General features: G+C 42.7%; 1 protein-coding gene across 1 annotated transcript in view; it reads right to left on the reverse strand.

The window, feature by feature from the left end:
- LOC139153368 (ubiquitin carboxyl-terminal hydrolase CYLD-like) overlaps positions 1-18033 on the reverse strand; it is a 36548-nt gene extending 18515 nt beyond the window's left edge. Inside the window, exons 1-8 of the mRNA XM_070727190.1 lie at positions 17938-18033; positions 15258-15721; positions 11312-11641; positions 9883-9988; positions 8194-8567; positions 5972-6140; positions 4085-4229; positions 2250-2372 (exon numbers count right to left, since the gene is read on the reverse strand). Coding sequence (XP_070583291.1) covers positions 2250-2372; positions 4085-4229; positions 5972-6140; positions 8194-8567; positions 9883-9988; positions 11312-11641; positions 15258-15686 — 1676 coding nt within the window. The 5' untranslated portion in view covers positions 15687-15721; positions 17938-18033. The remainder of the gene's footprint in view (positions 1-2249; positions 2373-4084; positions 4230-5971; positions 6141-8193; positions 8568-9882; positions 9989-11311; positions 11642-15257; positions 15722-17937) is intronic.
- Between the last annotated feature and the right edge of the window lie 373 nt (positions 18034-18406).

Raw genomic sequence — 18406 nt, forward strand, 5'->3', positions numbered from 1 at the left:
GGTGCACCAGGCGAACCTGGGCAAACGCCCTCCTCGCCACAGCCGAAAGATGATGTTCCAATGTCAGCTGTGGATCGAGGAGGATGCCCAAGTTGCGAACCCTCTCTGAGGGGGTCAGTAATCCCCCCCCCGGGTGATGGACGGACAGATGGAATTGTCCTTGGGAGGCAAAACCCATAGCTACTCCGTCTTGTCTGGGTTGAGTTTGAGCTTGTTGACACCCATCCAGGCCCCAACAGCCTCCAGGCACTGGCACATCACTTCCACTGCTTCGTTGACTGGACATGGGGTGGAGATGTATAACTGGGTATCATCGGCATATTGATGATACCTCACCCTATGCCTTTGGATGATCTCACCCAGCAGTTTCATGTAGATATTAAATAGCAGGGGTGAGAGGACCAACCCCTGAGTTACCCCACAAGGGAGAGACCTAGAGGTCGACCTCTGACCCCCCACTAACATCGACTGTGACCGACCGGAGAGGTAGGAGGAGAACCACTGTAGAACAGTGCCTCCCACTCCCAACCTCTCCAGCCGGCGCAGAAGGATACCATGGTCGATGGTATCGAAAGCCGAAAGTTTCCATTACTTTGACCACTTATCTAGTAAAGCTAAATCATTTGCCATATTACAGACACTTCCAGGAATCTCAACCCTATTGCACACTTTAGAGTCATCGGCAAATAGGTAAACCAGTGCATGCATGCGTGAAGGACCTGAGCTTGAGTGTCTACCAATATGGCTCCATGTGCCACTTGTGGAACTCGTGTCATAGGTTCACCATCATGGTCCCAGACCAAGCGTGAGAATTCTTAAAGGCATCCACCCCACTATTAACTGAATTACACCCCCCCCCCTTTGAAGAAACATGAAATAAGTTAAAAGGGATCAGGGTGTGGTGATGTTTGTTCTATTAACCTAATGGGATTAAAATGCCATTAAACCAAAAAAATTGTTTGTTTCACAGACTTGGAAGTCCTTTGGCTGTTCAGGCACAAAACTCTATACCATTTCAGACAAATGGTTTTTTAATTGCTTCTTAAAAAGCTCCAGTATTGGCTCTCGCACAACTTTTAGAGGCAAGTCGTTCCCCCAGTTAATTGTTCTAATGTATAAGGATTTTTTTCCCTTGGTTCTAGGTCGCTTCTCTCCTTGATTAGTTTCCACCTGTTGCTTCTCATCCTGCCTTCAGTTGCTTTGGAGAACAGTTTGAACCCCCTCTTCTTCTTTATGGCAGGCCCTTAGATACTGGAAAACTACTATCTTATCACCCATAGTCCTGCTTTTTATTAAATACACAACTGTGTTCTGGCTTGCCCAATTATTAAAAATTGTGAAACCTTTTCTTCATTGATGAAGCCCAAGGAGAGCTCAAATGTTTCCAAAACTTTCCACGAGGCCACGATTACTAATAACAATAGTTACTAAATATTGCTATGTGCTGGACTTTCAGAATTTACATGTCTATTTCAGGCTGAGTGAGAGGCAGATTCAGGATGACTCACCCACTTGGAAATTACCCCGTCTTCAACTAACCCACCACTGCATTCTCACATCACACAATTTTTTTTTTTGCAATCTTAAAAGTCCCCAGCTGTTCTCTGGCTTGCTGAATATGTTTAAGTTTATTAGATTTATATGCTGCCCCTCTCCGAGGACTCGGGGCGGCTTACAACACATAAAAAAGACAATATATATCAAAATCCAAATAATTAAAATTCAGTTACAACTAAAAAACTAAAGAACCAATTAAAATACATATATAACCATTCAATCAACAAACACACTATACATTCATCAGCCGGGGGAAGAATCTAATAACCTCAAGTTTGGCGGCATAGGTGAATCTTTAGTCTCTTATGAAAGGCAAGGAGAGTGGGGGCAGTACAAATCTGTGGGGGGGAGTTGATTCCACAGGGCCGGGCCCCCCATACAGAAGGCTCTTCCCCTAGGCCCCACCAAGCAACATTGTCTTGTTGATGGGATCCATAGAAGGCCGACTCTTTGAGACCTAACCGGCAACCCAGAGGTTCTGTTCAGCCTAGCACAAAGCTAAAAGCACCAGCCTGAAGATGATGAGTGGGACCTCGTCAAAATGTCGTCAGGAATCTCTGAAATTTACCCAGGAAGAAACCCAAATATGCCAACACACACACACACACACACACACACAAATAAATAAATATATAAATATACATATAAATCAAAGACACAGGCTTTTTTTCAGATGATAAACCCAAACTCACTTGCGCAAAGGGTTGACAATCTCCGTTCTTAAGAGATCTCGTGTCTCAGTGCAAGATTCCCCATCGTTCTTGTCTGCTGGGCGTAGAAGCATGGAATCCAACACAGAAGTAAAAGAGAACATACTGTAAGCAGAACAGAAAAATGGGATCTTCAGAGGTTTCCTCACAGTTTTTGAACAGAAGCGGAAGGTCTAGTGCAGGAGTGTCAAACAGGCCTGTGAGCTGGATCTGGCCCACAGAACTGTCCTGGAAAATGTAAGGGGCCGACCTGCCAGCAATTTGGGGAGGTCTATCCAAATTTGCCAGCATTTTGTCCCAGTCTACCAAATGCAAAGAAGAAACATGAAAAATTGGATAATACAGGTAGGCTTCAACTTACGACCACAATTGAGCACAAGATTTTTGTTGTCAAGTGGGAAATTTGTTAAGTGTGTTTTGTCCCATTTTCTTGCCCCATATAATTAAGTAAATCACTGCAGTTCTTAAATGAATAACATTTACCTGAGCCTGAACAAGACTCAGAGTTATCGGGTCCAACCCCCTGCTCAATGCAGGATTCATTAAACCATCCCTGAAAGATGACTGTCCAGTCTTTGTTTGAAGACCTCCAGTGAAGGCGAGCCCACTACCTCCTGTGGCAAATTGTTCCACTGGATTATCACCCTTACTGTTAGAAAGTTTTTTCTGATATCTAATCTAAATCTACTCCCTTGCAGTTTCATTCTATTGTTTCTAGTCGTTCCATGTGCTAATGAGAACAATGCTGATCCCTCTGCTCTGTGACAGCCCTTCAGATATTTGTAGACAGTTATCAGGTCTCTTCTCAGTCTTCTCCTTTGCAGACTAAACATCCCTAGATCCTTTAACCGTTCCTCATAGGACATGGTTTCCACACCACTCACCATTAGTGATGGGTGAACCGAACCAGCACAATTCAGGTCCATACCAAATTTTACGATGTTCGGGACCCTGGACCTGAACCCAATTTTTTTAAAAAAATCTGTGCCAAAGTTCGGGTTCGGTTCGGGCAGTGTGGCGAAGCGGCAGACCAATGGACAGCCTTCTTCTTATCTGAAGCCATGCAGTCTCCGGACATCAAGGTAAATGAAAGGCTGGGATTGGCCGTGTGCCCTGCTGACCACTCATTGGCCAGCAGTAGTTATGGCTTGCATTGGTCCCCAAGGACACCTGACCTACCTCTATAAAGGCAGCACCTTGCTCTCCAGCCCCATTGTGAGAGATACCAGCTAGGGAAAGTCTGTGTTACTTACTGAGAGGGAGAGATAGATTAGGTTTCACTTTGTTTCTGCTGCAAAGAAAGAGAGACCTCAAAGACTCTTCTACTTCATACAAGTTGAAGAAACAAGAAAACTTTGGTGAGTGAAGAAGAAAAAAATGAGGGGAGACATGGGGACAGTTGCTCTCTGCTACACTTCCACTTTTACATTTTAAAAACATTTTTCCTTTCATTCATTTTGTGTATAAATGCATGGAAGGGCACAACAATATTATTATTTTTTTTTGGGGGGGGGGTTATTTATTTCTCTATCCTATACTTCCCCTTTCAAATTTTTAAGCCACTTTTTATACATAGATCTGATTAAAACTTTAAAAGAAAAGTTTAAAACTAGCACAAAGTAATGAATTTCATTTATGATCATTTATCCTTAGTCCCATTCTTGCATTAAAAGGAATGTGATCTACCAGTGTTTTCTCCAATTCTCCAAATATTGGTAGGCCTTCCCAGATCCAACTAATTGTAGGTCCCAGACGTTTCAGGCTCAAAGAGGAAATCAAAGCAGGGTTTTGACAGTTCCGAACAATACCAGCCTTACCAGAACAAAGTAGCATCGAGATAGCAAGAGTTGCAATGACCTTGGATTCCCTTCTTCCATCCTGAGAGAAGTTCCAAACCTTGATTGCCCAATGGTGGTGGTGGAGTATCTTCTTCCACCTTGGCACTGGCATAGATCCGAAAGTCTAGGAGAAAAAAGAAAAGGATGGAAAACTAACAACCATGTCAACATTTTTCTTGCATGGTTGCTCCTTCATCCTTTCTAAAAACAAGCTCCCAGGATTCCTCATCAGGACTATCATAGGCTAAAACAGGAATCCTGTAAGTCCTCTCCCGTCTCTCCATTATGATAAAATCAACAGTCCTACACTGGGAATAGTGGGTGAAATAACCAAGAGTGTCAGAGAACTTATCTCTCCAACACAAAGATGCATAATATAGTCTGGGTGTTCCTCCAACACCCAGAGGTAGGCTCCACATAATTTACCTACCGGTTCACCCAACATTGAAAATGTGTGCACAGCTTCTGAGCATGCACTTTGTTCATGCATACAGCTTGCACACATGCATGTGGCTTAGAAAACATGGCTAAATAGAATGGCATAGTGCCGGGGTACGTGGGTGGATGCACTACTACTACTATTACTTATCTACTATCTATGCTCCCACTAGTTCACCAGAACTGGTCAGAACTAGCTGAATCCCACTTTTGCTCTAAAGCACAATTCAGTACTGGAAACAATCAGATGGAATTTTCTACTTAAAAAATAGATCAAAAGCAAAATCAATCAATCAACCAAAAGATCTGTATTAAAATTATAAGCAAATAATTATTTCAGTTATTTAGTTTTTTCTATACACTTCCATTTACCAGATCATTCACTTCAATGGAGGAAAAAAGAAACAGGGAGATGAGGATTCAATGAGGTGCGGTTCTGTACTATCTATGCTCCCACTAGTTCACCAGAACTGGTCAGAACTAGCTGAATCCCACTTTTGCTCTAAAGCACAATTCAGTACTGGAAACAATCAGATGGAATTTTCTACTTAAAAAATAGATCAAAAGCAAAATCAATCAATCAACCAAAAGATCTGTATTAAAATTATAAGCAAATAATTATTTCAGTTATTTAGTTTTTTCTATACACTTCCATTTACCAGATCATTCACTTCAATGGAGGAAAAAAGAAACAGGGAGATGAGGATTCAATGAGGTGCGGTTCTGTACCACAATCTTTGAGGAAGAGTCAATGTAATAACTTAATTCTCCAGCCTATGTTCACTCCCCTATATGACCTAGTTTGAGAGTTATTGATTAAACCAAAGTTTAATCAGTACTTCCAGAGGAGAATTGATAACACTTTGGAAGTTGCTACAATTCTATATCCTGCAGTCCTAGCCAATTTATCCAATGGCTATGGATGGTGGATGCTTGAGTCCAGGAGTCCTCAAACTTGTTAACTTTAAGATATGGTTCACGCCACGCTGGCTGCAGAAATCTGGGAATTAAAGTTGTCAAGTTTGGAGGCCATTGCTCTAGTCAAATGACTTCTGCAAGACCTCTTGTTGCTTACTGAAGATAAGAAGAAACTAGTCAATTTCCAATCTTCAGCCTGCTTTGCTTCCAGTCTCTCCAAGCCAATAGCTCTCAACTTTAAGAGTTATATCTTAAAGTTGTGACTGAAAGTGACAACTTTAAGATATATGGATTTCAACTTTCAGAATTCCATATCCTAGCACGTGGGCTGGGGAATTCAGAATGTTGAAATCTTACTGAGAAATGCTGTTTTAAACCATAAGGGTAGCCAGGAAATTTGGAACCAATTCCCAGAATTCCATTCCCCTGCATAGTGACTAGGAAATTGCAGGAGCTGAACAACACTTATGTTATTGCTGTCAACTTGAGCAACACTGCTCTAAGCCATACCCAGGGAGTTGCATCGCAAAACAGGATTTTCGGGAGTCTGCAAGGTGTCAAAACGTGAGTCAGGATGACAGTGGCACAGCTTGACAAAGAGGGCTTTGTTTGGTTGGCAGTAGAAATAGCGGATCCCTCTATATTGTCCATCTGTACAGCCGATTGGTTGTGGCTCCTCCTAGAAAAAGTAAAAGAGGTCAGTTTGTACATCCCCAAATGTCCTCAACCTTTTCCTTCCGTCATATGATTTACAACACCTTTCAATTCTGTTTATTAACATACCTTACTGTTAGTAAACAGAAATTCTGAAATGTGTTTTAACATTAGTAGATCAGGTTGGTAGTTAAGGTGTTAGTTTGAGCTCCAAGCTTGACAACTTGGTTTTAAACATTTCATCACCAGTGAAGGAGACATCGTCAGTGCATTTTGAATTGTCCTCGTCTGTGTCAGAACACATCTCATAAAAAGGTATTTAAAGAGCTATGTTCTGGCAGATAAGCGCAACTCAAAATACATTGATGATGTCTCCTTGAATGGTGATGAAATGTTTTCAATCAAATTACCAATCTCAGAGCTCAAACCAACAGTCTCAACAGTCTAGAAATTCTGAAGTATAGCAATAGGATTTCTGGTCCCAATTATGACCATAAGCAGAAGACTACTGCAAAAGAACATCTTGTTGGGATAAAGTGGAAAGGAGCATTCAGATGATACTATTTTCATAATATGTTAAAATATACCAGCATTTCTCAAACTTGTCAGTTTGAAGATGTATGGACTTCAACCTCTCCAACTAGCAAGAGGTCAACATGTTTTCAAATTTCCAAGGCTGAGAAATGCTACATTATTATTTGCTAGAGAAATGGTCATAATAGGGCTGATTTTGATTTAGTGATGCATTTTGATTAGCATCAGGAATTAGCATCTAACTCATTTGGGAAACTACCTTCTAAAGGTGATGTGGAATCATTGCCTATCTACAGAATGATAGACTAGTAAGAATAAAATATGCAAATGTGCCTCTTCTTGGAGAGTCTATGGAATCTCTAAGGAGCTTCTCAATCATACTAGGGAATAGAAGGGGAACTAATCAAATTTGCAGATGACACCAAGCTGGTGGGGGTAGCCAACACCCTAGAGGACAGGCTCAAAATACAGAAAGATCTAGACAGATTAACACTGTGGGCCCATACTAATGTGCCTCTTCAACGTTCAATGTTGTTCAACGTTGACAAGAGAAAAGTCCTTCTCCTAGGTAAAAAAAACCTTAGACATGCACACAGCCTAGGAAAAAACCCCACTTACCAGTAGTGACTGTAAAAGAAATCTCGGAGAGTTGGATAATCAACTAAACATGAGCCAGCAATGTGCAGCAGCGGCAAAAAAAGAGAACACAATCCTAAACTGCATCAAAAGGGGAATACACTCCAAGACCAGGGAAGTATTAATACCACTTTACTACGCCCTGGTCAGACCACATCTGGAGTAATGCATCCAGTTCTGGTCACCACCCTTCAAAAGAGACATTGGAACTCTGGAGGAGGTGCAGAAAAGAGCAACCAAAATGATTAGGGGACTCGAAACCAAGACTTACGAAGAGAGATTGCGGGAACTGGGCATTGATAGCCTAAAGAAAAGGAGGACCAGAGGGGACATGATAGAAGTATATAGATATATGAGGGGTTGCCACAGAGAGGAAGGGGTCACTCTATTCTCCAAGGCACCAAAGGGCCGGACGAGGAACAATATCTGGAAGCTGACCAAGGAGAGATTCAACCTGGAAATAAGGAAGAACTTCCTGACGGTCAGAGCGATCAACCAGTGGAACAGCCTGCCTGCGGAGGTTGTGAACTCCCCAACCCTGGACACTTTCAAGAGGAGATTGGACTGCCATTTGGCTGGGGTGCTGTAGGATTTCCTGCTCGGGCAGGGGGTTGGACTTGATGACCTGCATGGTTCCTTCAGCTCTAACAATAAATAAATAAAAATAAATAAATACTAGAAGTCCCCCAGTGTTTTTTCCAAAAGGCAAACTGGGCTTCCTTAGGTTTTTTTTTGCCTTGAAACATTTTACTTCTCATCCAAGAAACTTATTCAGTTCTAAACTAAAGAACTAAAGAAGCCTCTTAAAGAAGAAGTGAAATGTTTTCAAGGGGGAAAAAACACAAGAAAGTCCAGTTGCATTTTGAAAAAGCACCGTTTTCTCTTCTCCTCCCATTTTTAACTCTCACCAGCTCCAAGCCAGCAACTGTCTCATCTATATCTGGTAGGTCTCCAATCCAACGTATCACACCATAGATGGGTGGATTATAAACCTCCACCATGGAATTGATCTCCAAGTGATGGTGATCATATTCTCTGTTGTCCTGGTCCTCCTCGGATCCTTCTGCCTCGCTTTTTTTCTTCTTCCTCTCAAATACTTGTGCCATTTCTTCCTTGAGGTCCTCCAAATTTGACAAAGGAGCTAAGGGAGGAGAATTCTGGGACAAACACTCCATTGGTGGAGGATATCTGATAGAGGAAGGGGATGGGCAGTCTTCATATTCATCAGAGGTAGGGGTGGAGGAGTTGCTGTTCAGGACTTCTTGACTTTTATTAACTTGTTCTTGAATGAGGGGGGGGGGAGAGAGAGAGAACATTAGATATTTTAAACATAATCTCACGACAACATACGACCACAATTGAGCCCAAAATTTATGTTGCTGATGTAAAACATTTGTTAAGTGATTTTGCTCCATTTTACAAGTTTCCTTGCCAAAGTTCTTAAGCGAACCACTTCATTGGCTAAATTAGTAACATGGTTGTTAAGTGGCTGAATTCCCATTGACTTTGCTTGTTGGAAGGTCTCAAAGGGTAATTTCAGGACACTGCAACCGTCATAAATATGAACCAGCTGCCAAACACCTGAATTTTGATCATGTGATCATGGAGATGCTGCCACTGTTGTGTGAAAAATGGCCATAAGTCACTTTTTCCCCAGTGCTGTCTCAACTTTGAATGGTCACTAAATGAACTGTTGTAAGAAGGGAACAACCAGTGCTTTTAGAATTGATTCGATGTTCAGTTCTTCCCAGTGTGCAATTTGGATCTTGGACACACCATTTATCATTCTAACAATCCGAATTAAAATGAAAAACTCAACAATTCCAGAGAAAGTTTCTAGCTTTTAAAATTTTGTGGTACCTAATAAAATGAAAGGATGTACGATAGCCCCCTTGGTTATTTAATCTATTTATGAGCTGATATGTAAGGAATGCTTGTGCCGTGATCAAAGATGTGCCGGTTGGGACACAAATCATATGAGAACAGGCAAGGCTATATTGTTGGCTGAAAACCCAAATAATTTGCAGAAAATGTTCTATATATTGTAAATATGCAATGGATTTGAAAAATAATGCATCACTAACCACGTTGTCGGTGTTTAACAGGGACAATAATGAATTGTTACTACGATCAAAGTTCATTTAAAAAACAACAACAAAGGATCAATTTTTGGCAAAATGTGAAAAATGCCAGAATATACCCAAACCTTGATTGGTACAATCAGTGGTGGGATTCAAATGTTTAATAACTGGTTCTCTGCCTAATAGCTGGCTGGGTGGGTGTGGCCAAGGGGTGTGACAGGCAGCACTCTGACTCCTGTACCATTCTGGGAGCAAAAATGGGTTGTGGGGGAATGCACTGCTCTCCATGGCCTATTTTGGGCCCAGTAGGCCTCTCTGCAGCCTCTTGGAAGTGAAAGTTGGCTATGGGGTGGCACCACAGCCCCTGCGCTCTGTTTTGGGCCTAGTAGGCTTCCCTGCATTTATTTGGGAAGCAAAATGGGCTGTGTGGGGACTCCTGGAACAGGTGGGGAGAGGAGGGGCCAACCAGTAATTTAACTGTTCATTGGCTGAATGCCACCACTGGATAAATCTTACCTTTATGCACCTTGAAAAGAGGAAGCAAGATCCCATATTTGGGTGACGGGAAATGATAGAGAAGTTTGCCTTTGAAATAACCATCCCAGGATCCCACGGGCTGATCCTATAGTGAGATTTAAAAGTAATCAAGATGATGGATGGAATAACCATACTTTATTCATGGTTTCTCAACCTTGACAACTTGAAAAATATGGACTTCAACTCCCAGAATTCCCCTAGCCATCCAAATATTTTATATATGAAGTCCAGGCATTTTACAGCAGACCAAACTTGTTGGCACCACCTCTGCATCTTTTATTGGATTCATATAATAGCTTCGTAATCATGACATTTAAGTTAAGGAAGCCTCACCAGGAAAGTCCAGGAAAAGACACAGCTTAGATGCTGACAGCTATGTCTTTTGTGCTTACATTAAACCATCTTTTGGACTTCATATCCATAATTTCATTTCCCTCTTTCCATTTCCCTCAACTATTTTTTTCTGAAAACAATTCTTGGTTTGATGTAGAGCATGGATGTCAACCTCGATTTAATTGAGGATCGCATCGGGGTAGGCATGGCTATCTCGATGGCACTCAGGGGCACCTGTAGCGTCCCAAGTGCTTTGTCAGCAAAAACAGGCTCACAATTTTTTCCCGGCTGCAACTGCTTCTTACAACCTTCTGCCAGTGAAAATGGAGCTCAGGAGGGCCACAAGCAGCTCTTGACCTCCATTTTCCCTGTCAAAGGCACCATGAGCCGGTCCTTCACTGTTTCAGATGTAAAAAATACTTTAGGCCAGATTTGGCCTGCAAGCTTTGAGTTTGACACCCAGATGTAAAGGGAGATCTAAACCCAAAAATGATAATCTTTTTATTTTCAATTCTGACCATTTTTTTCTACTGGTTTGTCTTAAACAAGAAGAAAAGGCTCCAATGCTTATTACATTCCAGCTACTGATAGATTTACAACAAAAATTATATATATATATATACACGCACATACGTACATACATACATACATATGGGTTTCTTTCTATGCTATATAAACTGCTGTCTTAAAATAGTTCTATTCTGTAAGGAGCCAAGAATTAACAAAGTGTTGAGCCGCTGACAAATCTAATCAATAAATACAGTATTCAATATATTTCAATAAGTTATACAGACACAAACACAACGCAAAATGTTTGAAAAAAACAATCCTCATGACATTTAACAAAGTCTACAAAATCCTAGCATATCTGACAAGCTATTGATAATTCAGCATGACAAACATTTTCCATTTTCACCGCAATTTCCACTCATGGAGGAAACCAACATCTAACTTGCATCCCTTCCCACTGTTTTAACATTATTAGAAATTTTGAAACAGTGGGAAACATACTGAGTATTGAAAAAGGGTGTCAAATTAATGTTCAGGAGATTCTCTCCATAGGACAAGTACTTACTAGAAATATTCCCACAAACACTCCGGCTTCAAATTTCCCTGGAAGATGGTTGCAGTATACCACACTGCCAGTAGGGGTGCTGTTTTCCATCTTGAAAAAGACCCGGTCTCCAATCGTTAGCCCTGGGGATGACAAGGGATCTCCTGTTGTAAGATGGACTCTTGTACACTCCCGGATCTCTCCTCTTCGAGGTGCTGCTGGACTACCATCAACCGCTTTGTCAGGTTCAATCCGGTTGACGGGTACAAAGACGCCACAGTTCTCACGACAGGAAAAGAACTTCTGTCCTTTGAAGGAGCCATCTGTAAAGCCCTTCCCGGCTGCCGAGCCCTATAAAAGAGGATAATGGCTCTTCCAGAAAGATAATCTAGTCCTCATCACTCTCCATCCAGTAGTGGGTTCCTCCCGGTTCAGGAGATTCTCTTCGAACCTCCTGCCAGTGAAAATGGAGCTCAGGAGGGCTGCAAGCAGCCTCCTGACCTCCATTTTCCCTATCAGAGGCACCGCGGGCCGGTCCTTCACTGTTTCGGATGTAAGCATCCTTTAGGCTGGATTTGGCCTGCAAGCTTTGAGTGGTTCGCCTAAACTGCTTGTGACATCACAATGATGTCACAGAACCAGTTCAGCCGGTGCCAGTCTGTGGGTGCTGCCATCTTTTTTTAAAAATAAAAATAAAAATTGGGGAACTTTTTTTCTGGTTTTTTGTTCTTTTGAGCATGCACAGAAGCCAAATTTCTGGTAATATGCATTCATTGCTATCTTGGTTTTGGCTTTTTTTGGGGGGGATGGAGGGGTTGACTTTTCAACACTGCGCCTACGCGCGCCCATGAAATGCAGCCACGCAGCACAGGAGGAAGCGAACCGGCAGCAAGGTAAGTTAGAACACCCCCTTCTCCATCCCTCCAAACAATCCTCAAGGGGGTAGATTTAGCTGAGAAACTGCACATCTCCCAAGGTTAACCACTGAATTCTGGTGGTCAAATGATGAAAACACTTTTGATCAATGTGAACCTGAACTCTTAACCAATGTTTGTTGATCACAGCCAGCTTACAATATGTGGACAATTTCCTACTGTCTGGGAAAATTTGGGAGTTCATGTCCACCCATCTGCTACAAAGAAGAGAAGGTCAACTTATTCTCCAAAGCACCTGATGGCAGGACAAGAAGCAATGGACGGAAACTAATCAAGGGGAGAAGCAACTTAGAACTAAGGGGACGTTTTCTGGCAGTCAGAACAATCAATCAGGGGAATTACTTGTCTCCCAATGTTGTGGGTGCTCCAACACTGGAGGTTTTTAAAAAGAGATTGTATGACCATTTGCCTAAAATGGTATCAGATTTCCTGCTTGAGCAGGGGGGGGGGTAAGACTAGAAGATCTCCAAGGTCCCTTCTAATTCTGTTATTCTGTTCTTTTATTCTTAAACTTGCTGAAGTTGAACAACACTGCTCAAGGACATTATATCTTATTTTTGTTGAAGAAAAACTCTTCAGAATTGTCAATTCAATCCTCCTTTGGTTATTAAGAGAAGATAGCAACGTGACAGGCTCAACAGGGAAATCTTACTATATTCCATGATTTTAATATTCAAATCATTTTCAAATATAGGGCATTCATTTCCCACATTCTTGTTTCTGACTGGTTGTCAAATAAAAATCCAATCCAAAATGTTTGGTACAGAAACATTGCCAAAATTTGTGCAGTATTATTTAATCAATATAAGATTTTTTGATGAACAGTTAAATCCACCTTGCTTTTACGGCCAGTAAGAGCCGAGGTGGCACAGTGGTTAGAGTGTAGTACTACAGGTTGCTTCAGCTGACTGCTAGCTGCAGTTTGGCAGTTCATTTGAACAGTGAGTTCAAATCTCACAATTCAAGGTTGATTCAGCCTTCCATCCTTCCGAGGTGGGTAAAATGAGGACCCAGATTGTTGGAGGCAATATGCTGACTCTGAAACCTGCTTAGAGAGGGCTGCAAAAAGCACTGTGAAGTGATAAATAAGTCTAAGAGCTATTGCTAATACTCCTCCCCGACTCCATAAACATACTGACGGTATAATAAAACTAACTTCTAAGCAGGCTTTTACATAGTCCCCCCAAAAACAAGGCAGCCTAATGCAAACGGTGGCTTATTTCATTGTTCACTTGTAAGGATATTAAAATAATCCTTTTGGCCAATTTTTCTTTAAGCATGAACTATTATATCAGCTATTTTTGCAGCCAAAATACAAAAAAGAAAGTTGTTGTGACTTCCCACTCTAAAATTACATTGCAGGTAGACCTCAACTTGTGATCACAATTGAGCCCCAAATTTATGTTGCTAAATGAGACATTAGTTAGGTGAGTTTGTCTCATTTTACAACCTTTCTCATCCCAGTTGTTAAGTGAATCACTGCAGTTGTTAAGGGAATCTGGCTTCCCTATTGACTTTGCTAGCTAGAACGTCACAAAAGGGGTTCACATGACCTCAGGACCTTTTGACTGTCATAAATAGGAGTCAGTTGCCAAGTAGTTTGAATTTGAATCACGTAACTGGGGATGGGGGGGGGGGGGCTGCAGTGTGAAAACTGGTCATAAGTAACTTTTTTTCAGTACCGTCATAACATCGAACAGTTGCTAAAGGAACTGTTTGGATGAGCGTTAACAAGTTCAGACTCAACCCCGACAAGATGGAGTAGTTGTGGGTTTTGCCTCCCAAGGACAATTCCATCTGTCCATCCATCCTCAGGGGAGGACTTTTGACACCCCCACCCCCCCCTCAGAGAGGATCCACAACTTGAGTGTCCTCCTTGATCCACAGCTGACTTTAGACCATCATCTTTCAGCTGTGGCAAGGGGAGCATTTGCCCAGGTTCACCTGGTGTGCCAGTTGTGGTCCTATCTGGGCAGGGAGTATCTACTCAAAGTCACTCATGCCCTTATCACCTCAAGGTTTGACTACTGCAATGCTCTCTACATCGGGCTACCTTTGAAGAGCATTTGGAAACTACAGATCCGGAAGAATGCAGCTGTGTGAGTGGTCATGGACCTTCCCAGATATGCCCATATTTCTCCAGCACCCTGTGGACTGCATTGGTTGCCGATCAGCTTGGTTATGACCTAAAAAGCCCTACATGGCATCGGACCAGATTACTTACGGGATCGCCTTCTGCCGCATGAGCCCCAGTGACCGGTTAGGTCCCATAGAGTCAGCCTTCTCCAGGTCCCGTCAACTAGACAATGTCACTTGGTGGGATTAAGGGGAAGAGCCTTTTCTGTGGAGGCTCCGGCCCTCTGGAATCAGTTCCCCCCAGAGATTGGTACAGTCCCTACCTTCCTTGCCTTCTGCAAGGGTCTGAAGACCCACTCGTGCTGACAGGTCTGGGGACATTAGACATCGGCCCCTGCCAATGAATGGAACGTATGTCTGGTTTGTTAGAATGAGAGTGACTGGTTTTTTAAATAAATTGGGGGTTTAGATTGTTAGTTTTAGTTAAGAATTGGATTTCGGATACTTTGCATTGTTCTTTTATATGTTATAAGCCGCCCTGAGTCCTCTGCAGCATATAAATCCAACAAACAAACCAAAAAAACTGTTATATGTTGAGAACTACCTGTATGTAAAACAAAACTTAGCAATATGATGTGTTTTGATTCCAAGCTTGAAATAGCAATAGCACTTAGACTTATATACTGCTTCCCAGTGCTTTTCTGCCTTCTCTAAGTGGTTTACAGAGTCTACATATTGACTCCAACAATCTAGGTCCTGATTTGACCCACCTCGGAAGGATGGATAGCTTAGTCAACCTTGAGCCTGGCGAGACTTGAACTGCCAAACTGCAGGCAGCCGGCAGTCAGCAGAAGTAGACTGCAGTACCTGGCTCATGTGATAAAAATATTCAAAATGCCTTGGGATTGCAATTTGGATGTTTTTGCACCACCCTCATAGCCAACGGTGTTACTCACCACCAGCTCGACCCCAAAGATGATGTTGGTATCTTGCTTCTTCTTGTCTATGGGTCCTCGATATCGGATGATGCCTGGAACTTTCTGCCCAGAAGCAGAGGTGATCTGGACCCTCACTCGGTCATTCTTCCCTAGGGCGCTGAGTTTCTGCATCCACCGTTCCTGCTTGAAGAGTGCCAAGCGTTCATCTCCGTTGGTCACTGCTTCTAGCAACCCAGACTGGGCTCCACTCAGTTCCTTGACCATCAAGGGTGGTACCCGGACCATCTTTTCTGCATCCAAAACCTTGGCCCAAAATGTTCCACCAGGGGAGATTCCACGGGCATCTTCCTGGCTTAATAAGCTACCCCTGGATACCTTGACTTCTCCGCCTGCTTTGGATTCCCCCATGAAATCTTTTACAGCTATATACAGTCTCCGCGGCTTCATTGCCTTGGGTGGTGATACTGATAGAAGAGAGACACCTGCCAGGGGGAAACAGTAGTTCAGGGATCAATAGAAGAGAACAGCAATAGCTCTTAAGACTTATATAACACTTCACAGTAATTTTTATTATTTACTTATTAATCAGATTTGTATGCCGCCCCTCTCCACAGACTCGGGGCAGCTAACAGCAGCAATAATACAATGTAAACAAATCTAATATTTAAGTTAATTTAAAACCCCAATTTAGAAACCAATCATACATACTAACATACCATGCATAAATTTTATAAGCCTAGGGGGAGGGAAAGTCTCAATTCTTCCATGCCTGACGACAGAGGTGGGTTTTAAGGAGCTTACGAAAGGCAAGGAGGGTGGGGGCAACTCTGATATCTGGGGGGAGTTGGTTCCAAAGGGTCGTGGCCGCCACAGAGAAGGCTCTTCCCCTGGGTCCCGCCAAACGACATTGTTTAGTTGATAGGACCCGGAGAAGGACAACTCTGTGGGACCTAACTGGTCGCTGGGATTCGTGCGGCAGAAGGCGGTCGCTGGGATTCGTGCGGCAGAAGGCGGTTAGTGCTTTACAGCCCTTTCTAAGTGGTTTACCATCAGCATATTATCCCCAATAATCTGAATCCTCCTTTTACTAGCCTCGGAAGGATGGAAGGCTGAGTCAATTCTGAGCCTAGTTAGACTCAAGCTGCCAAACTGCTGGTGTTCGGGAGAGTAAGCAAAATTAACCTTCAGTATTGCACTTCAACCACTGTACCATGGCCCTAAATAAATTAATTAAGGAGAGAAACAACCTAGAACTAAGGAGAAATTTCCTGACAGTTAGTACAATTAACCAGTGGAACAACTTGCCTCCAGAAGTTGTGGGTGCCCCAACACTGATAGTTTTAAAGAAAAGATTGGACAACCAATCTGTCTGAAATGGTTTAAGGCAGTGATGGCGAACCTATGGCATGGGTGCCACAGGTGGCACATGGAGCCATATTTGCTGGCATGTGAGCCATTGCCCTAGCTCAGCTCCAATGTGCATGTGTGTGCTGATCAGGTGATTTTTGGCTCACACAAAGGCTCTGGGAGGGTGTTTTTGGCTTCCAGAGAGCCTCCAGGGGGATGGGTGTTGTGGTTAGCTCTGGCCCAAGGAATGTGCAGGTAGATGTGGGGGAAACATCCACATGCCGCAGGCCTGTTTTGCTCCCGATGGAATCTGCCGACGAAGCCTCCTCTGACCAAGGAAGCGTGAGTGACATGGAAGAGGGGAGTTTGGCAGACAGCCCAAGAGGAGATCAATCATCTGTATCATCACTGGATTCTGAACAAGAATTAATGACACATCCACACATGCGTAGAGTGATGCATAGGAGACAACAACTGAAGGATTATTACAAGAGAAAATGAGGTCTTCAATGGAAGGCAGGTTGGCAGTAATTGTTTTTTCTGCAGATTAGGTGGTGACATGATAGCAGTGTTCCAGTATCTAAGTAGCTGCCATAAAGAAGAGGGAGTCAACCTTATTCTCCAACGCACCAACGCACCTGAAGGCAGGGCAAAAAGCAATGGATGGAAACTAACCAAGGAGAAAAGCAACCTAAAACTAAGGAGAAATTTTGTTATAATTAGAACAATTAATCAATCGAATGGCTTGCCTCAGAAGTTATGTGCTCCGATACTGGTAGTTTTTAAAAAGAGATTGGATATGAAATGGTATAGGGCAGGGGCTTGGACTAGAAGACCTCCAAGGTCACTTCCAATTCTGTTATTCTGTTATATTACAGTATTTGATTTTTAAAAGCCTGGAAAAGCTGGATTCAATCCCCCCCCCCAATCCATAAAGAATTAAATCTAATTGATTCGTTTTCTCCTTCCTCACTTTCCCTTCTCTTTTTGAATGTGCCAATTTCAAAACTGGGCCTTGTAATCCTGTCTTTTCAAGAGTCGTTTATTTAAACAATCTCTCTGGTCCCCTGGTTGTATTTTCATTCCGGGTCAAACTGCTTTTAAAAGAGGGAAAACAGAAAACAGCCTAACTGTTTGGTCTGGTCCGCCGATAACGTATTTAAAACCGGCCCATGCCATTTCATTTTCAAATCCGATGGCAGAATGAATAAGGCCTTCTTGACAAGCGCCGAATCGCAATCTCCGCATCCTTCCCCTGGCTGTTTAGCCGACAGATCGTGAGAATGTATGCTATCCAAGTACGATGCATAGCAGTAAAGTCCGTAATACGATGACCCCCTGGAAAACTCACCTGGATGCCCAGCGGATGAAAATTTATTGACTGCTTTCTTGAATGATTCTTTTATTGAAAAGCCGCTGCGACAAGGAAAAAATAAAGTTGAGGAAGTTTGCTGAAAGTTTTTTTTTAAAGGGGCGGAAATCGGGAACCAATGAGAAGGCAGGTGAAGAGAAAGGGAGCCAATCAAAACCGAGAAAGGGTGCGTAGGTGTGCCTGGTGGGGGAAGAGTTTAAACAACAGGAGTTCCCCTACTATATTTTTCTGTCCCCACCCACCCTTATTGAATCGTTTTAGGGAAAATAGCATTTATACTGGGGGGAAAGGGGAGGGGAGACTCAGACGTAAACGTACGTAAGCACTAGCGGGGGGAGGGCGATGGAAGAGTTTTAATTCGACTTGGGTGTCCCCATCGCATAACTTCGACGTCAACATTCTTCCTGTTCTCGATAATGTGACGCTCCCAGCTATCTGCTGCAGCCTG

This window comes from Erythrolamprus reginae, chromosome Z (assembly GCF_031021105.1).
Source record: "Erythrolamprus reginae isolate rEryReg1 chromosome Z, rEryReg1.hap1, whole genome shotgun sequence".
NCBI lineage: Eukaryota > Metazoa > Chordata > Lepidosauria > Squamata > Dipsadidae > Erythrolamprus > Erythrolamprus reginae.